Below are 21,355 nucleotides of genomic sequence, written 5' to 3' on the forward strand. Positions count from 1 at the left end.
CCTCCCTCCTGCCAGAAATCCTTACTGAGACCCAGTTATTATTTCTTTCCCTAATCTAGGATTGTTTTCTTAAAATCAAAACTCCCAGGGACAAGCACCTTGTCCATACTTTCCCTTTCTCCTCTTGTCCTCTCTCACTCCAAACAATACACTCGGGTCCTTAGTACTGAGGTACTTATCACACTGTAGTAACTGGCAATGGAAGTGCTTATCTTCACCTCTAAATTATGTGACTCATTTATGTTATACCCAAACACAGCACAGCGCCTGGCTCATTGTTGGGACTCAGTGAATGATTGTTGAATGGAACTTGCCTAAATTGGCCTTGGGCATCTCCTGAATATCACAGTGTGCCGAGTTCCAGGGAAAATGAGACTCACTAAGCCAACTGCTCCCTTCCTGTCTGGAGAGACCCACCCAAAGAGCAGAACAGGGGCGGCCACACCTCTACAAAGAGAAAGGGCTTGACTGATGTCCCCTTCTGCCGGTGATCCCACCCCATACTTTTTCCTCTGCTGCAGGCTAAGTAAGGCAGTCCTCAAACTTGTTTTTTCCAGGCATTCCTGTGGGGCAGAGCTGCTAATAGAACAGGCTGTGGGCTAGATAGGGATCAGGGTAAATACTGGAGCCTGAATTGTATCACGGACATTGCTAAGAAAGGTTAGAATTTGATGAGGACCTAAGTAGGACTAATCTCCCAAGAGAGGTATCTATCTGTATGCAGGGGTTAAGAGCATGATCTCTATAGAGGTCTACCATCTAGGTTGAAACATTTTTTGCACTTTTTAAATGGTGTGACCTTAGAAAAGCTACTTAACTTCTCTATACCTCAATTTTCTCACCCATGAAGTAGGGATCATAATGGTACCTGCATCATAAGGTTGTTGAAAGGATTAAATAGGTTACTACATGTTAGTGCTCAATATTGTTGTGACTAAGGAGGATGGCTTTGGATGGTAACAAGTTTACCCTGTGAGGTTTGTATGTGCAAATGCAGGGCTGGGGCAGTTAAGTAGTGGAGTCTGGAGATAGCAGAATTACTTTGCACAAACGAATGAGAAGAATTTGGAGTTTAAGGTAGGGGAGCAATCACAAGAGAAGATAAGGAGGAGAAATGAGGGAGAAGGGAAAAATTAAAAGCAATTTCAAATTTTCACTAGTAGAATAGCAAGATATCTTTTAAGAACAGTCATATTTAATTTGAAATTCCTGATGTTGCTGAGATCGAAACCGTCACTAAAGTAAAATGGTGCAACTCCTTGGAGAGCAATATGGTGCTATCAAAATTAAAATGTACATATCTTTTGATTCCAGGAATCTATCTTACCTTAGTACTTGCAAACAGATTCATGGCCTCTTTGTTTGTATTACCAAAAGCTTGGGAACCACCTAAGGGCCCATCAACATAGTATATCTACACGATGGAATATTACGTAGTTACTACAAAGATCGAGGCAAAGTTATAATACTATTCATGGAATAATACCCAAACTAAAAAAGACAGTTCTATTATGGGCAGAAGGGAAGCACCAAGGAGCCAATGGGAGGAGCCATGTCCAAGTCCAAGCTAGAGTCTATATTCTAGAGGAATGTAGAGACATCATGTTTGGAGTGGCTGGTGGGGGTGATGAGGATTGGGAATAACAATACTTTGGGATGGTGGAATCACAAAGCCTCCCATAAGAGTTGCGTGTAGGCAAGATCCCCAGGACAGCAGTTGGGGAATTAGCAAGAGGGAAGGTCTTTGATGATTCCTTTAAAAAACAGCTGGTACTTGTGGTACTTGTGGTTATCCATATAGAAATTTGTAGTTGTGTGGTGCCTGGGTGGGTTTGTTTTGCTTAATGGGCCAGGGGCAGATCAGAGAAAGGTAGTAAAGGAGCAGGAAGATGGGGCTAAGAAAATGAGGCAAGGGAGTCGTGGGTAGATAATCAGTTATGTAGATTTTTAACTAGCCTTTCAACTGAACTCAAAGGATATTGATTAAAAGATTGATATCAACAAAGAGAGGCCTCACTGTCCTATTAAACATTTTTAAAAATCAATAACTTGCATGATGATCTAGCTGGGAAAGATAATTAATAGAACGGATGATAGCGGTGAGATTTAAAATCATCTTGACAGATTGGAGCGAAGAACCAAAATCAACAAGATGAAATTTGACAGGGATCAAGTGAAGACTTACATTTAGGTTTAAAAAAAAAAAAAAAACTCCATTGTACAGGAAGTAGTGGTACTAGCTTGGCAGCATTTTATGTGAAAAAGGTTTAGGACTCACCAAACCCAATGCAGTCACAGTTTCATGAAAAAACACAATGTTGAATCAAGAGAGGTAACAGTCTCACCGTGTTTTGAATTGGCCAGTTCCGGGAACCCCATATTGAAAAAGACATCGATGAACTAGTATATGCCCATTGAGAGAACAGATTAGAGAAGGATCCAGTAACTTTACCAGGGGAGGAAGAATTAGTGGAGTTGAGAGATATTAGATATGTGGATGAATAATAGCTGTCCTCAAATAGCTTACTTTGTCAAGTATAAAGCTAACAATAGGAAATTGACAATGTTCAATCATTTTAATCTATAAAAATGGCAATTTCATGTGAATCAACCTAAGTAGAAGAGGATGTAGCCTCATTTTATAATGTAGCAGAGAGCCAATGAGAGTCATTGGGTGAAAAGGGGAAGCAAATATAACATCAATATAGGAAGGCATTTGTCACAATCAGATGCTTGCGAGCAGAATGAGCTGCCTTGCCCTAGGTTTCCTAGGTTCACTGAGCAGAATGAGCTGCCTTGCCCTAGGTTCACTGAGAGAGCCCAGGTAGAGCTGGGAGACAGTCTACTGGGGACATGCAGAATTTTCTGTATTTAGTGGGAGACTCTCCGTGATCCAGCCTGAGTCTCCAACTTCTCCAGCTAGACACCACAGTATAGGGACAACCAGATTCCTGAGTGCCCTGGCCATTCTGCATTCTGAGTCATGCACAGGGGAGAGCACAAAATTGGAGGGGGGATGTACATCAAAAACAAAGAATAAAAGGAAAATTCTGAGGTGGGACAGCCAGGACAGATAAGTACATGTGAAAGATACAAGAATGGGGAGGACAATAAATCCTGGCTAAGGGTTAGGAAGGTGTGGTGCTGCTGGGCCAGGATTTTAGGCTTGCAGATCTGATATTCTTTTCAGAGTTTAGGGTTATAGCCCTGTAGCTTTCTTCTTCCCTCCCTATGGCTCACTCTCCCTTCCTCCCCTGTAGGCAGCCCTTATGGAAACTCTGAAACTCTTTTTCTCTTTTCTTCCAGATGGGGAGCTCTGGCAGAATGTTCTGGCCTGTGTGCAATGACTCCGTTCTCTCTGCCAAGGGATAGAGCTAAAATCTGCTTTCTTGGAAACCAGCTAATGTCTTTAGGAAGCATGACCTTAGTTAGGGAGAGATTGGGATCTTTGAATAAAGGGGAGGGTAAGAAAATAATGTCCAGCGTCCACTGGCACAGTGATTCACAAGGATATTAGGATCTGAATACCAAAAAATGATTTAAAAATGGAATCTTCGGTCTTGAGATGTAACCTCACAAAGACGACTATGTTGGTCTTCTTTGAATCTTAGATAACTCTAAAAGGGTTTTCAGCAATCTGTGGAGGAGGCAACAAATCTAGCTCACATTTCCACGGGACAGATATTGAAAGGGACACGTATGAAGCCCAGAAACACATTACAATCAATTTCTTATTGAATCCTCAGGAATTTGGGGGTTATAAGAACTTTTGTAAAGTCCAGAAAGCCCAGAACATTGCTATAGGCCATCGGTAACCAGGCTGAGGGAAAGAGAATGGAATTTGGGGTGGGGTTAGGAAACCTGACTTCAGTCACTAGATAGGCCCCTGACTCACTATGTGATAATGACCAGTCACTTCCTGGCTCAGCGTTCCAGTCCCCTTCTCCCCAGCCCCTGTCGCTGTCCAAATAAAATAAAAGAATGCTTTTCTTCTTTCTTGAGAAAGCGAAGCATGATTGTTTCTATAAAAGCAATCTGGAAAATAGCCAATCCCTTAGTGTAGCAACGTGAGATGATTTTGTTCATTTTATAACCAGTGTAACCTCCTGGGTGGTACGTAAAGCCATGAAGACCCTAAACCTCTTCTTTGTTTCGCGGATCCTCAGATGGGGATGAAATAAGTGGGTGGTCTGCTTTCTTCTTCTGTCTCTTCTGCCTTCTGGGATGACACGGTTCTGTTGCTAAGGAAGGCTTCTGGAGAGAGATTTGGGAGATAACTGGGTAACACCCAACTAGGTCAGGGAATGAGTCAGGGCTCAAGGACTCGATACCAACCTCTCCCACTCCTGCCAGGAAAGCTCTGGGGTGAGACAGATGAGAGAGTTGCTGAGGGGCGGGCCTCAGGCCGCCTGCCCTGAGGCCTCTGGCTTGTGGTTTCACCCTGGTTTGCCCTATAGCTGTAACGTGTCTGCTGACACGCAAGCCCGGACAGGCCTTCCCTCCCCCTTTCCCAGACTTCTGCTCCGGCCCAGAAACAGATGGCACGTTCCACCCTAGAAGTGACTATGGGAGAAAAGAGAAGAAAAGGGAAGAACGGAACCAGGTGGAGAAGGGATGCTTCAGAAAACACAGGGCAAAATTAAGAGACTTTTGTCTCGGAGGTGAGCAGGAAGCAGAAACTAAACTCACCTCCAGCGAAAGCAGAATAAGAAGAGGGCAGAAGGGTACTGTGGCTGGGCTGACATGGGGTGTGGGGGGCGGGGGTGTAGGTAGAACAGGACTGAGGGCTAAACCTGAGGAGGACCCAGCAGCACCCTCCTGGAAACCTGCAAGCCTCCAAGCAAAATGGCAAACAGTGACATTTCTCGTTTGGAGGTACTCAGCTCTGACAAATCCATCTCTCTTTCCTCAGCGCCATTTCCAGTTTGTGGCAACTCTTAGGACTCTCCTCCAGGGCGAGAGCAGTGTTAGCACTTCCTGTCTACTGATCACATTTCCCTATATGAGTTCACAGCAGCCCGACGAGGTCAGTTCTATGATCCCCATTTCACAGATGGGTACACTGAGTTTGAAGTAGTGGGTCCAGGTCTGTATCAGTTGCCAGAGCCCTCATGGATTCCGCTACCCCAAGCTGCCTTTGATTTGAAGTCAAATCAAATCAAAATGATGCCAAAGGAGTAGAGACTTCTTAAGCCTTCCAAGGAGCAGGCAGGAGCAGACCAGGTAAGGAACAATGAGCAGAGATCTCTAAATCTCTGAACGGAGGTATTTGAAAATCCTGGAACGGTTAGTATTGCTAGGCCTCCCCGCAGCCTGAGATCCCAGTGCAGCCTTGGTACCCTCTAGTGGAAGTTTCCTGCATTCACGCAGCTTCCCTGGCTTCAACCCCAAACTGCTGGGAGGGAAGCCTTCATTCAGTCCCTGGAGAGCGTCCCAGAAGAATGGTCAGTGGGAAGATACATGTTTCTATGTCAGGGTCCATGGGGGGCAGAGGAAAGAATACAGGCTGGAGGGGAGGCGTACTGAGCACTCAGTTCACAAGGGGCTCTAAAGGGAGTCCTCGCTGGTATATAAATGAACTCAGGCCTTTACATTATTAATAGGAGCTCAGTATACATCACATGGGACTTTGGCTTTTAGGGCTCTAGAAAGAGACTTTTTTTTTAATGGGCAAAATTAGTGATCAGAGACACAAAGTGACTTGCCTGAGGCCACAGGGGAAGTCAATGTCAGCAATGGTGGGACTACATCCTTGTCTCCTGCCTCCCAACCCAGAGCTCCTTCTACTCTATCACGCTCCCCTATTTGTGGGTTGATTGATTTTAGCCATAAGTCGGTGTGCATATAAGGATATGAGGTTGTATGTGTAATCAGGGAATTGCTTTTTTTTTTTTTTTTTTTAAAGATTTTTATTTATTTATTTAACAGAGATAGAGAGCACAAGTAGGCAGAGCGACAGACAGAGGGAGAGGGAGAAGCAGGCTCTCCGCCGAGCAAGGAGCCCGATGCGGGGCTCGATCCTAGGACCCTGGGATCATGACCCGAGCTGAAGGCAGCCGCTTAACCGACTGAGCCACTCAGGCGCCCCTAATCAGGGAATTGCTTTTGCCCACAATTTATTTCCTGCCCTCAATCTGTACACTTTGCATTCTTTTATTCAACACATTTATAGAATGCCAGTTATTGCCAAACATTACTCTAGGCACTGCTTTTCAAGTTTGTGGACCCTTTCCCAGGGTGCCCCAGCATAAGAGAATAGGCTCCCACGCTCCGGAACCCCATGCTTACAGCCCTCCAGGCAGCCCTCCTGGGGCGTCTTCCTCGGGTTTCCGATGCTAAGGTGTTAGATTTATTTCTGTCTCCCTCCTCCTGCAGAGGTAATCCCTGAGAATGGAAGTGGGTTAGAAACAGATTACTCTGATCCAGGGGCTTTGCCCTCTCCTCCCTGAATGTGGCACGGGGGAGGAGAGGGGCAAGTCACAAATAGCCTGAAATTCCCTTTTAGGATTATTGCTTGATTTCGCCAGCTGGGGTGAATGGGGGGGCAAGCAGAGGCAAGGGATTACTTCTAGACCGAGCTTGAAGAGCAGGCTACGTGGGCTTCTTTTTCTGGCTGAGCCCAATGAGCAATATCTCTTCCTCAATATACCTTTAGAAATAAGGAGTCTGAGGCAGGCAGAAAAAGGTAACGGAAATGGCCTTTGTCCTCAGCAGCAGGGATGAGTGGAAGGATGGATGAGAAAGAACAGCTAGCAGAAGAAAGGTAGGCAGCATGGAAATAAAGGGTCACTTGTGGGCTCGGAAGTTACCTGCATTTCAGTGGTCTTAGCTTCAACAGAGGTGAAAACTGCTGCTGAGGGGAAGAGAGCTAACACACAGGGCTTCCCCTGAGGATTTCCAGTTCATATCCAGGTTAAAGGACTTATGGTTTCATATCCTTGCTTTAGGGACACTGCACTGGGATGGACTCTGGGGGAAGGGATGTTACCTGTGTCCAGAACAAAGAGTGGTTACACTTACCAGGACTCTGCTAGGCTCTGTGTATACCTTCAGGACTATCATGAGGCTTGGGAGCAGTGGCCATAACTAACCAGAGTGGGAACTCATTTAATGAGTTATTAACAATTCTACGATTTAGGTGTTTATTTATTTTATTATTATTTTTTTAAAGGTTTTATTTATTTGACAGAGAGAGAGAGCATGAGCGGGGTGGTGGTGGGGGGAGTAGAGGGAGAAGCAGGCTCCCCTCTGAGCAGGGACCCTGATGCGGGCTCGATCCCAGGACCCTGGGATCATGACCTGAGCCGAAGGCAGATGCTTAACCGACTGAGTCACCCACGCACCCCTGTGATCTGGGTATTTAATTATTCCTTTTCTATACGTAAGAAAAAAGGGTGGAGCTAAGATGTAAATTCAGGCACTATAGTGTTCTTAAGTACTATAGGAAAGCTATAGACGGTTAACTCTTGGAGTGATAGAGAAGATCTGCTAACATTGTTAGCTAAAGATCAGTTGGGAACATTTCTTAGTAAGTCAGAATTCTTGGTTTCCTCTGTCACTTTATCTTGAACAACTCACTTATTTTGCTTTTCATGCTTCCACTCAAGAGAGGGAAGTACAATATAAACACATGGCAAGCCTATTACTTGCTTCAATCCAAGTATCACATTGTTTACTGTAATCAATAAATATTATAATCAGAATCTTCCAGTTCTCCAGAAGGATTTTCTTCGTTCAAATCAAACGTGCGTCTCCTAGAATGTAGGTCACCAGGCACAATTTCAGAAGTTCCAATCTCTGATGTCATCTGCCACTGGGAGGAGAAAAAAAATGCAAGTACGTGTCCCACTGCTCAAGGGATATCCCATTCTCTTTGGCTCCATTGAGAAATTTCAATAGGAAAACAAGGGATTCCAGGAACCCCCTGTATTTGAAGAAACAGGAAATCAACTTTGCTCTCTGCCTTATCATATTCCATCTGGGATTCTACTCATCCATCTATTGAAAATAAATATTTGAGTGTCTACTATGTGCAAGACTGCTTTTTGCAAGGCTGAGCTCCCAACCACCTTACTCCTTCTTCTAATTGCTCTTGTTTTGCCTTTTCAGAAATGTGAACTACTAGGGTTGTAGGATTCAAAAATATCCTTTTGGTGTTTGGTGTTATTTCTCCAATAGCTCCCAGTTTTCCAGGGAGTTAATGAGGTAGGAAGATAATATGAATTTTCCAAATGAGCAGCTATTTTAAAAAACCTACTTATGATTCATCTCAGAATGAATGAATTGATATCAACTCCCCTTATTATTTCATCCAGGCTGATAGAGAACAAGTTTGCATTCCATGAGAAACTGATCACAGGGGCCCCTGGCTGTCTCAGTCAGTAGAGCATGCAACTCTTGATCTCAGGGTTGTAAGTTTGAGTCCCACATTAGGTGTAGAGATTACTTTTTTTTTTTTTAAGATTTATTTATTTGACAGAGACACAGCGAGAGAGGGAACACAAGCAGGGGGAGTGGGAGAGGGAGAAGCAGGCTTCCCACGGAGCAGGGAGCCCGATGCGGGGCTTGATCCCAGGACCCTGAGATCATGACCTGAGACGAAGGCAGACGCTTAACGACTGAGCCACCCAGGTGCCCCTACTTTTTTTTTTTAAGATTTTATTTATTTATTTATTTGAGAGAGAGCACATGCGCACAAGCAGGGGGAGCAGCAGTCAGAGGGAGCGGGAGAAGCAGGCTCCCCGCTGAACAGAGAGCCCAACGACTGGGGCTTCATCCCAGGACCCTGGGATCATGACCTGAGCTGAAGGCAGACGCTTGCTTAACCAAATGAGCCACCCAGGTGCCCCAGATGTAGACATTACTCAAAAATAAAATCTTTTTTTTTTTTTTTTAAAGATTTTATTTATTTATTTGAGAGAGAGAGAATGAGAGAGAGAGAACACATGAGAGGGGATAGGGTCAGAGGACGAAGCAGACTCCCTGCCGAGCAGGGAGCCCGATGCGGGACTCGATCCAGGGACTCCAGGATCATGACCTGAGCCGAAGGCAGCCGCCTAACCAACTGAGCCACCCAGGCGCCCCAAAAATAAAATCTTTAAAAAAAAAAAAGGAAAAACAGAAAGAAAAGTAAAATCTCTCCCACTCCCCCCTGCTTGTGTTCCCTCTCACTGTGTCTCCCTCTGTCAAATAAATAACTAAAATCTTTAAAAAAAGAAAAAAGAAAAAAAGAAACTGATCAGAGGGCAGACAGAAGTGATCTGGGATATATTTGCTACCATGTAAAGCTAATATAAAACTCAGTGATGGAGGAGATAATCTTGGATAGAGTTTCTCAGTATTCTGTATTAATAACCACTCATCATGGAATGGAATTTCCTCACTTCGGTAGGGAGACCGGTAAAAAAAAATTCTCATTTTATTTTCTGGGGCATAGAGTCTGTTAAGAAATAATGAGCTATCTCTCATTTAAATGCTTAATACTATACATTCTTTTAACACATACATATAGCACCCTAATTTCATGTCCCTATTAATGTGTCATGCTATAGGTTCAGTGCTGTGGCTAGAACTGTGGGGATATTCTTACCCTTGAATAATTTACAGTATAATTGAGAAGCTAAGATTTAAGGCAATACAAGTGATCCTGAAACCCAAAAGTAATCTCTCTCCTTTGATAGCCCATAGCATTTTATCTGGACTTTCGTTAACAGTTCTATTCCAGCCTGTAAGCTCTTGTATGTGCATACCACAAGCTCTTAACTCATTGCAAAATAGGTAAGTGCTCAATAAACACTAATTGGCAGAATAAGATAAGAACCTACAGGTAAGTGTGGAAAGTGTTTGGCATTCAGCAATCATGACAGCATTGGATTTTCCAGGATGATCACATCATAAATCCTTTAACAACCCAACGTGAAGCAGTACAGCATAGTAATTAGAGCATGGTTTCTGGATTCAGTCAGCTTGGATTTGAATCCTAGTTCTGACAGTAATTAGCCGTGTGACCTTAAATAAATCACATGCTTGATTTCTCTGTGACCCAACCTCGTAGGTAGGAGTATTACTCTTGTTTGCGGTGAGGAGTGATAAGTTAATATATGCAAAATGCTTAGAAAATTGCCTGGCACCTGGTAAACATTTCTAAAGTATAAGCTATTATTTGTTATGATTAAACCCGTGCCTCTTTCCCAAAAGGACAAACAAGAAATGTTTTTGTCAGTCCACGTGTCTTTTGCTTCAAAAACACAGTATTATGTTTGTCCAATAAACACAGTAGGCATTAATCTCTTTAATTTGACGGTAAGAATTTTCTTCACACGGTTCAGATTGGGAAAAGTAGCGCTGTTTAAGGTTACATAGCATATTGAGGTCAGATACAGATCCAGAAACCAGTCATTTTCGTTCTGTGATCAAAGTAGATCAAAGTAGGCACTGAAGAAAAACACTTGTCTCCGAAAGGCAGTGCCTCTTCATTCTTCGGGGAATGCAAGCAAGGTGCAGCAACATCCCCATCTTCACAAGAACGCAGCAACTCCTTGCAGCCAGAAGGCCTCGAGCGCAGGCGCAGTTCGCGCCCCAGCGCTCTCTGGCGCGTGACAGCCGTGCGCTCCACCCCACCCCCAACGCCGCTAAGTGCGCACGCGCGCAGTCCGTTCTCTATCCACCCCCACAACGCGCACGTGCGCGTTCGCGCCGCTCACACTTCGGCGGAGGGCGCGCGCCCCGGAAAATTCCACACCCGGGGAAGCTCCACCCTATGCGCCCCCTCTCGTGCCCTCGGCTCGTAAAGCTTAGTCCCCATCCCAGCGGCCTTTGCGGCACCAAAATGGCAGCCCCCGTGCCGCGGGGGTTGTTTTGTTTATCCAAAGCTTTAGGATGGTGGTCTCGTCAGGTGGGTAGGGACCGGGTGGGTAGGATTCTAGGGGCTGGAGGAGGCCACAGAGTAGAGGGGAATACTCGCTTTGCAGCTGTCCTTGGTGGGCTTGGGCGATACAAGTCACACCTAGTTAGGAAGAGTTTGAGGTAGACGGGACCCAGCTACCAAGCTAAGTGGCGGCGTGGGGAGAGCCCCGTAAAGGCCCCACGAGGACGAGCAAATTCTCGGGGATGAAGTTTCTCCAGTTTGCTTTGGGTCTGTGTGGCGGGGGAGGTATTAAAGGGGAAAGAAGTCATGGTTTGGAAGCTGGGCTCGCTTCCCCTTGGTTCTTACGCATGCGCTAAATTGAACAGTTGGAAAGGAGGGAGTTTCATATCGTCACTGTACTGACTGAGTAAAACTCACGGTCAGAGAGAAAAGAGGTCTGGCTTTTAAAGACGTTATTGATCTTTTGGGAGCTAGAATGACAGAATGAAGTTTACAGTTAGGCTCCCAACAGAATGAGCAGGATGTAATCCGAGTAAATATAAGAGAGATGCCAAGAAGAGGACTTTTCTTATGCTTTAATAATAGCATTGCTCTCTTTTCAGTGTTGGGTTGGTGTTTAAGTTTCCCATGGGACTGAAGGTTCTTTGAAAGCAGAAGCCTTGCTTTAATCAACTCTGCATCCCTGGGACTTGGCATAGTCGTGTACTGCGGAACGTACGAGAGGAAAGCCTTTAGTAAATGTTGAGTCGTGTTAGTAAAGGTTGCTTACAGGCTTCTAGTTAAGACACCCATGAGTGTTTCCCCGCTGATACGTGGCTTTATAATTGTTCCTAAGTCATTCTTTGGATGTGCCCTTTCTGTCTTTGCTTAGAGTTTGTTCAAGGTAGATTTCTTTCCAGGTCACCTTTATCCTAACCTTTTCCTGTCTTACAGCCAGTCCTGGTGACTCAGTCCACAGTTGTAGTTCCAGTGAGAACTAAGAAACGTTTCACACCTCCTACTTACAAACCCAAATACAAATCAGAAAAGGAGTTTATAGAATTTGCCCGGAAAGCAGGTCTGGTCATTCCTCCAGAACGTTTGGAGCGTCCCCTACATCTGGCCTGTACAGGTGAGGCATGGTATTTCTGAGACCCTGACTGAATCTCCTCCTGTCAGAGATATTCTGGAAAATGGAATGATTTAAACCATGATTGACTGTATTTAACTAACTACAAAATCAGCTCCGCCCCAATAATGATTTACTTTGTGTGTACCATATTTTAAAAATATTTATTTATTTTATTTTTATTAAAAGATTTTATTTATTTACAGGGAGAGACAGCGAGAGAGGGAACACAAGCCGGGGGGGGCGGTGCGGCGAGGGAGAAGCAGGTTTCCTGCCAAGCAGGGAGCCCAATGAGGGGCTCTATCCCAGGAACCTGGAACTATGACCTGAGCCGAAGGCAGTCGATTAACCAACTGAGCCACCCAGGCACCCCTAGTTTATTTATTTTAGAGATAGAGAGCATGCATGTGCACATGAGTGGGAGGAGGGGCTTAAGGAAAGAATCTCAAGCAGACTCCCCACTGAGCTTGGAGCCCTACTTGTGGCTGGATCCCACAGCCCTGAGCTGAAATTAAGACTCAGATGCTTAACTGACTGAGCCACCCAGGCGCCCTTCATGAGGTCATCTTTGATCTTGTTTACACACCTGTTCTTAGAAGGCAAGGGTGAAATTTCTCCATTTTGTACAAGAAGAAATTGAGGCTCTGAGAGAAGACTTAAATTATCTTATTCTGTTTTTTTTTCTAATGTAACAGAGTTCCCTGTACGTGGAAGTCTACTTTATTGGTCTACTTTATACCACGGTACCTCTCAATTTTATATGACCTCAAGAGGACTTTTTCCTCAATTTTTCAATGCCTTCTTGTTTTCTTCTTTCACTACAGCTGGTATCTTTGACACCTACATTCCTCCAGAAGGTGATGCTCGCTTGTCATCTCTTGCAAAGGAAGGATTGGCACAGAGAAGTGAGCGATTGAAGAAGAAGGTGGCCTCACAATTGTCGTAGGTGTCTGGGACAACTGGGAATTAATATTAGAACACAAATTTCTTGTTGCTATTTTATTCCAGAGAGGCCATCTTAGGTGAATTGGTTTGGACATAACTCCTTTGATAACTTGACAGCATATTTTTCTCTGTAACAGAGTTTAGTTAATGTAGAAGAATATGGGCTTTTTGATTCTTAGCCTCTCAGCCTTCATTGGTATTTTTGTCACATCAGTTAGGGAGGTGACTTAGAAGTTTGTAGAACACTTTTTTGATCACATATTTTAAAATTTTAAATAATGATAAAAGTATATTTATATGGGAAGTACCTTAGAGTTTGAACTACAGAGAATAAAAAGCCAAAAAGGGTCAAAAAGACAGACCTGTTTTACGGAGCTAACTAGGTCTTAACTAAAGAGCAGAAACCAAAACCTTCTTAGTCTCTCTCTTAGTTGAAAGGATGGAAACATTTAGTATTTGTCACTCAGAGGTTCTTTGGGATTGTTTATAGATTTCTGTGCAGAAGCATATTGAGTCTTTATTAATTCTTCATGTAGCCATGAATTTATTTCTCTAAATACAGATCTTATTATATCACTTTTCCATTGAACCTCTTTTGTGGCTCTCTATTACTTGAAAAATAAAATCCAGACTTAGTGGTATTCACAGCTTTTTGTAAATCTGGTTCTTGTCTTCCTTTCCACTGTCATCTTCTTATTCCACTTTTCTCATCCTAAATCAGCATTTCCAAACTAATTGCCAGTTCCTTGACAGTGTTGTGCTGTGATTCTTTGTCTTTGTATGTTCTTTCCTTTGCCTTGAAAATGTCTTTTTCCTCCTTTACTTGATAACTCCAACTCATTTCTCAAGGACCAGTTGCGCATCATGTCTGCTTTTAAGCCTTCCCTGACTCTTTCTGGAGCTGCCTGTACTATAATTGTAACTGTGCACCTACACTTACTATTTTTTTCTTTTTCTTTTTTTTTTTTAAGATTTTATTTATTTATTTGACAGAGAGAGACACAGCAAGAGAGGGAACACAAGCAGGGGGAGTGGGAGAGGGAGAAGCAGGCTTCCCGCGGAGCAGGACTCTGAGATCATGACCCGAGCTGAAGGCAGACGCTTAATGACTGAGCCACCCAGGCGCCCCTACACTTACTATTTCTGATAACTGATTTCCTCTCGTGTATTTCTCTCCGGGATTGTGAGCTCTTTGGTGGTAGGGTCCATGATGATGATGAACAAAGCACATGTGGTTTTATCATGGACTTACCATATAGGGGAGGAAAACAGCCATTAAATACTGATTGCACACAATTAAATAGTTACAGGTATGGTGAAGTATGAGTGCTATGGGATCACATGACAGGGAAAGAGAACTTGGTCTGGGAGTTCAGGGAAAGCTTCCCTGAGAAAATGACATTTAAAGCTGGGACCTAAAGGATTGCTTGCATTTAGCTAGGTAGAGGGGTGTCGTGAGGAATAGCATTCTAGGAACACAACAGCACAAGCAAGGGTCTGAGGTGGAAAGAATGCGGAGGGGGTGTCAGATTTTGTCAAATGCTTTTTCTGTGTCTATTGAGATAATCATGTGATCATTGTCCTTTATTCTATTGATATATTGTGTTACATTAATGGCTTTTTGAATGTTAAGCCAACCTTGCATTCCTGGGATAAATTTCAGTTGGTTACGGTATTTCTCATCCTCCAATGTGTTTAACTCTTTGATTAGATCAGAATTCCCTGTTTACGTTATTATAACTATGAAAAAATACTGTTGACAGCTGAGTCATGCAGTACATTATCATGACTTTTCCTGCATTTTTTTTTTTCTGGAGTTAAGTTGTGTTTTGTTTTTTTTCCTCATTTGCTTACAGAACCTCTAGTTGTATAAATTTCTTCTCAGCGCATTGAAAACATTAAGTATTTTATTAATTTCATCTTCAAGAAGAAATCCTTCTTGACCTTTCTTACTTGTTTCTGTCTGGACTGATTGCTCTTTAGGCCCACTGTACATCTTGGGATCTACTTCTCTCATCCTCCTGATAACTCCTTTTGTCTCGCTCTGGTGTTGTATTCCCTGTTTCCTGGATTTTATGTCAGTCTCTCATGGTTTATGCTGTTATTTTGGTGGAGCACATTCCTCAGCAGCTTCCTGAGAAAGGGTGCATAGTAGATACATGAAATCATTCAAGTCTAAGAAACACTCTTTTACTCTCCCACTTCATTTATAATTTGCCCAGGTGTACAATTCTGAGCTAAAAATAATTTCCTTAATTAATAGCACTGCTCCATTGTTTTTCTAACTTCTAATGTTGCTAGAGTTAGAAGCCTGATGTCATTCTGATTCTTGAGCCTTTGTGTAAAACCTGTGTTTTCTTTCTTAGTGCTTATAGGATGTTTTTTTTGATGCCAGAATTCTGAAATTTCACTATAAGAAGCCTTGGTCTTTCATTAGAATGATTGATGTATAGTTAGAAGGTTGAATTTACAGGACTTAGAACATTCAGAAAACAATTATTGAATAAGTGGACAGACATTAATGACAGTTAACGTAAGCTGTGAGTTATGGATATTATATGAAGTTTTTAGAAATGATTCCTGGGGTACCTGGCTTGCCTACTTGGTAGAGCATGCGACTCTTGATCTCCGGGTCGTGAGTTCAAGCCTCACGTTGGGCATAGAGCTTACTTAAAAAGCGAAAAAAGAAAGAAATGATTCTCATACTTAATTTTACAGAATCCGGAAGATAAGAGAACATGATCCGAATTTTAAAATAAAGGACTTCCCTGAAAAAGCTAAGGATATTTTTATTGAAGCTCATCTTTGTCTGAACAAGTAAGTGAATTCTATCTTATACCTGTTATGTTTTCAGCAGCTGTTATTCTAGGCACAGGTTTTTTTTTTTTCCTTCGGTTAAGAGTTCTAGAGTGACCTAGAAAGTCTAGGTGTGTGTTTGAGCCAGCCAGGCGGCCCCAGGTTCAGTTTTTAATGTTAATTTCGTATCTTAGGAATTCTTACATCATATAGGTATCATAAATTCTGTGTCCACGTCTGAGTATAACGTGGGCTTAGGACTTTAATTTTTTTAGTCCCCCCAACTCAGCCCTAGACAGAAAGAAGCTTTCTCTCTCTACTATTTTTGTAGTCTTCCTTTGTTGCAGGTGCAGGACTTGAAGGTCAGAGCTTCGAGCAGGGATCTCAGTTCCAACTCCCTGCTCTTTGAGGGTTCAAGGATTTAGGAAGAGTGTTCCTAGCCATCAGATCCTATTTCTAGATCCGTTTAATCATCCCATATGCTGTCATGATGTCAGGTTGTGTTCTTTCTATTCTGGTTTTAGTTCTCTTTCCTTTTAGCATCTAGGAAATTTACTTTTCTTGTGAGCTAGAGCATTTTAAAATATATGTGTGTCTGTGTATATTATATTCCATCCAGCATTTCTAGATGTTTATAGTGGGAGTAGTTTCACATGAGCTCAGTCCATTATGTTGGCCAGAAGTGGATGTCTTCTTAATTTTTAAGTGTAAGTTCTATTGTAAATGGTAAGTGAATTCCTAGACAAGGGAATTTATTTCTACTGAAGATCTCTAGGCTAGGATAGTGAGAAGGAAGAGCTCGCTGAGAGGTGCCAGGCCTGGTGGTGGTTGTAGCTGTCATCAACACTCAGCTTAGTCCAGCCTAGTCTAGTCTAGAGCTACAGTGGGGCAAACGGCTTGGGGGAAATGACCTTTTCTGTTAGGAGTAGAGGTGCAAGGGAAGCATGTGGACAGAACTCATCCCTTACCCACTCTGAGATTAGGGACAAGATTGTTTGAAGGAACAAAGATTTAAACTTCCCAGGAGTTATTAAACTGTGGGGAAAAGTCATGAATGTGTATCTGAAAGACTAATTCATGCTTGATCTCAGGTTTATTTGAAACCCCTCAGCTAGGAACCTTCTAAAATCCTGTATGTTCAGGAGCTGGGATTTGCTGTCTGTTTTCTTACTATTACTGCATTGAATCAGCATGACTAGGTCACTCTGGTAGCAGCAAGGATTGGGGGAGGTGGGGGGTGGGGTGGAAGGAAAGGACCAGAAAAGACAGCTGCTTATCTTTTGGCTAGGTTCACAGACAGTGTGAGATGTGGGACACTGGCTGGCTCAGTCGGTGGAGCATGCGACTCTTAATCTCAGGGTTGTGAGTTTGAGCCCCATGTTGGGTATAGAGATTATTAAAAAAAAAAAGTGTAAGGTGCAAGGCCAGTCCAGTTGGTATTGATGATGTGTCTGAGGTAAGAGAAGATGAGATGAGGTTTTGATTTTTTGTGATGGATTGGTGAGGGTCTCTTGCCCTTCTTAAGGATGTATGGTAATTTCTGAGAAATTTGTTTCTGCTCTTGAGTTTCAAACATAATTTCACTCTGCAGTTAGATCTCAGGGTCTTTTAACCATGTTCATCTTTATGTGCTCGGGACTTAGCATATTACCTGGCTTATTGTAGGCGTGCAGAAAATGTTTGTAAAAAGAATTGTCCGTTTTGAGGGCCATTTTCAACTTTCAGAAGGGGTATCATAAAGCAGGAGCCAGTGATCTATATCTTTTTCTTTTTTAGCTCAGACCATGACCGGCTTCATACCTTGGTAACTGAAAACTGTTTTCCGGTAGGTCTTCAACCTCCTTAGAACTGTGGGATGCCTGAATGGGCAGATTCTAGACATCACCTCCGGTTTCTTAAGAAGGATCAGTTTTGCAAGTACAGGAAGTTTAAGGCAAAAGCTGAGGTTCCTTTGTTTTTGGCTGAAAGGTCCTGACTTGACATGGACTTTGGTAAGGGCCCTGCGGACGAGGAAGGAGGAAGTCCCACAGCAAGCAGCACTGAAACCTCAGGCTATGGGGGCTGAGGTCAGTGTGTGGGCCATATTAGGCAGCCCTCTGTGCACCTACAGTATAATAAAGGATCTAGCGAGCATTCAGGAGGCTTACATAGTGTGTTAACCAGGGTGCTAGGTACGTGGGGAGACGCCCCAATATGGGGACTTTGTGGTTCAAGAATAAGAACTTTAGGGATGCCTGGGTGGCTCAGTCAGTTAAGCATCTGCCTTCGGCTCAGGTCATGATCCCAGGGTCCTGGGATCAAGCCCCGCATCGGCTCCTTGCTCAGCAGGGAGCCTGCTTCTCCCTCTCCCTCTGCCTGCCCCTCCCCCTGCTTGTGTGCGCATGTGCTCTCTCGCTGTCTCTGACAAATAAGTTAAAAAAAAAAAAAAGAATGAGAACTTTAGTTTCTATCAGCTCAGCCTCATCTCCCTGTGGTCACATACAACTGATGTGGTCCTCGCAGTCTAGCCTTTCTATCCCTGTAAAATCCCATTCTTCAGTGCTAGCAGGCGAGGGGGGATAAGACAACATGTACACAGTCAACAGATATACATGCAATAACTAGCAGGTTATAAAAGTGTAAGGGAGGGGGCGCCTGGGTGGCTCAGTCATTAAGCGTCTGCCTTCGGCTCAGGTCATGATCCCAGGGTCCTGGGATCGAGCCCCGCATCGGGCTCCCTGCTCCGTGGGAAGCCTGCTTCTCCCTCTCCCACTCCCCCTGCTTGTGTTCCCTCTCTCGCTGTCTCTCTCTCTCTCAAAAAAAAAAAAAAGTGTAAGGGAGGGGTGCCCGGCCGGCTCTGTTGGCAGAGCTTGCAACTCTTGATCTCAGGTTGTAAGTTCGAGTCCCATGTTGGGTGCAGAGATTACTTAAAAAAAAAAATCTTTAAAAAATAAAAAATATATTTAAAAAAGTGTAAGGAGGGGGTAATGGTGTATTAGATAAGCTGACATTTTGGAGTGTGGTTTTCACTGATTTGGAGAAGGTTCCTTAAGAAGGTAGGTGGGTCTTGAGTTGTTGATTTGGGTCATTTCGAGGTGGGCTTAAGCAATAGCTTGATCAAAACTGAGGAAGGAGAGAAACGGCAGGCACAGGAAAGCATTTGGTGGGATATGTTGTGTGATGGCTGTAGTATCGATGGAGGTGAGAACAGGTGTGGAAGGACGCACCAGCTTTCCTAAGGGAAAGGAAAACCCCAGTTGACCTTGTTCTCCTCTGCCCTCAGGACATGGTCTGGGACATCACATATAAGACCGTCCGCTGGAGCTTCATAGAATCTTTAGAGCCACCGCAGGTGGTTCAGGTTCGCTGTTCGAGTCTGCTGAACCAGGGCAACGTATACGGCCAGGTCACCGTCCGCCTGCACACCCGGCAGGTAGGGTCACCAGTCTGCTTTCCTCCTAGCTTTTCTTCACTCTCAGGTCAGCTACCTACCTCTGCGGTCCTGGGGACAGCTTCCCAAGACTGGGCTCTAAGGAAAGGTTCACCATGGTCTTCTTTGCTCGGTCAGTGTGCCCTACGCAGTGCTAGATGTTAGCTCTGCTAAGACAGGTGTGAGGATACTCTCTCCCACCCTTCCTGATCCTCCCTCTCCCACCTCTCCAGCCCTAGTCAAAGACCCTCCAAGAGGAAAGTGTCAGTAGTTGATCACTTAGTCTAGATTCAGAATTCCGAAATAATTTGTCTTACCCATTAAAAATTTTTGTTATGGTTGTTTTAAAATGGTTTTGTGGCATAAAAAATAAAAATAAAAACAAAGAAAAATAGAAACAAAACAAGAAAACCAACTCTGAGTACTAACAGGCCAGATTTGCTTTCATCCTTGCAGACTCTGGCCATCTATGACCGGTTTGGCCGGCTGATGTACGGACAGGAAGATGTGCCCAGGGATGTCTTGGAGTATGTTGTGTTTGAAAAGCACCTGGTAAATCCCTATGGGAGCTGGAGAATGCATGGCAAGATCATTCCCCCATGGGCACCCCCTAAGCAGACCATCCTTAAGGTAAGCGTGATTTAAGAGAGCTGGGGCAGTGCTTATGCCATCTTAAGCCACTCCTGTTGGGCTCCACCTAGTGGAGAGAGGGGGTGATGCAGCACCAGGGAAGGGGAAGCCTCCATGGAGGAGGTGAGGGTGAATCTCTTCTGCATAAGTCACGGACTCAGATGGTAGGTAACTCAGCTTCCTGCTCTTTCAGACGGTGATGATCCCTGGGCCCCAGCTGAAACCCTGGGAAGACTATGAAGAGCCACAGGGAGAGGCCCATAAGCCTCAGCTATCTTGATGGCAAAAATGACTCCTGGGTTGAAACATGGGTGATGAGGTGGCTAGATGCTGTGGAGTCTTGGAGCTGTGAAGTCCATCATCTCTCCATCATGCTGTAGAAAGATCTACCTTTGTCCTTTCCTCTCCTGCTCGGGTGTTTCCAGCCATCTCCTCGGCAGCCATGGCTGATGGCTGGTCCCAGGTGGGTGGGTAGCTGATGTGCACATCCCTGAACCCACTTCTTTCTTTTTAAATTGTATGTCTAGCTTCTGAGTCTCAATGGAAAGTATGTTTTGGATACCTGTTTTTTCTGCGGCGGAGACCGTCAGGAGCAAACTGGCAGAATTTTCTTTTTAATTACAATGCAGGGATTAGAGTTTGAAATAAAACACTGTGAGGATATTGGACAAACTGTGGTGAGTTGTGTACCTGTCCCTGGGCTTAGGCTAGAAGTAGACCAGAGGGCAGAAATGGAAGATGGGCTGAACTGTGAGTGATGTGGCTTCCAAGAAGCCCAGACATGGGAAGAATAATGAGTGTTCATTGAAGATTCAAGGTCTTTTCTCATATGCTGACTCACCTAATCAGCATTTGTACTTCATAGAAGAATGTAAATCCAAAGAAATCATTTATCCTTCAGCCTTTGGATTGTGTTCCTAATTATCAGCTGCATCCTGGTGTGGTCCCAGGAAGCGTGGGAGGAGGCAGGGGCCATGGAGGAGGTGATACATTTGGGAAATCCATCTGTAAGACTTTGTTCCCTGATTTCTAGCACCTCTTGGAGATGGTGACTGTTCTTTCCAGCCCCCATTGGTAAGGCAAATGTACTAGAATATGAACCTGTTTTGAGTGAAGCAGCCTCGCCCCTCCTTGTTCCTGAGCTCTAGCTGGGCTGTCAGGAGGAGGATGTGGGACTTGATCTGCTTATGTGTCCTGGGTGGTTTGAGGTATGGCAAGGGAAGTCGCTCTGTACTAGCAGCAGGCTTGGCTTGTACTATAACTTTCATCAGCCCAGTGTGGGCTCCCCTTAAAAAACAGGACCTTAATTGTCATACTTTCTATTTTCCCAGCCTAGAATTTTCTTTTAATGAGTCTGTCACTTAGGGTCAGGATTAATCTGTTCTGACCTTATCCTGAGAGCAGAATCCAAAGAAACTAGAATCAGGTCAAGAATAACCTAACTCCTTGGGATGCCTGGGTGGCTCAGTCAGTTGAGCATGCAACTCTCAATTTTGGCTTAGGTCATTATCTCAGGGTCCTGGGATGGAGCCCCAAGTTGGGTTCCGCACTCAATAGGGGAGTCTGCTTGGTATTCTCTCTCTTTCCCTCCCCCTCTGCC

The 21,355-nt window shown here is 44.1% G+C and overlaps 1 protein-coding gene across 1 annotated transcript; it reads left to right on the forward strand.

Moving 5' to 3' along the window:
- Nucleotides 1-10,716: 10,716 nt before the first annotated feature.
- On the forward strand, nucleotides 10,717-20,427 carry MRPL45 (mitochondrial ribosomal protein L45). The gene is made up of 8 exons (XM_036072509.2): nucleotides 10,717-10,894; nucleotides 11,801-11,978; nucleotides 12,800-12,917; nucleotides 15,639-15,737; nucleotides 17,493-17,541; nucleotides 18,979-19,128; nucleotides 19,582-19,755; nucleotides 19,949-20,427. The coding sequence occupies exons 1-8, from the start codon at nucleotides 10,760-10,762 to the stop codon at nucleotides 20,033-20,035; spliced, it is 990 nt and encodes a 329-aa protein (XP_035928402.1). The 5' UTR covers nucleotides 10,717-10,759; the 3' UTR covers nucleotides 20,036-20,427.
- The last annotated feature ends 928 nt before the right edge of the window (nucleotides 20,428-21,355 follow it).

Source organism: Halichoerus grypus, chromosome 2, assembly GCF_964656455.1.
Source record: "Halichoerus grypus chromosome 2, mHalGry1.hap1.1, whole genome shotgun sequence".
Classification (NCBI taxonomy): domain Eukaryota; kingdom Metazoa; phylum Chordata; class Mammalia; order Carnivora; family Phocidae; genus Halichoerus; species Halichoerus grypus.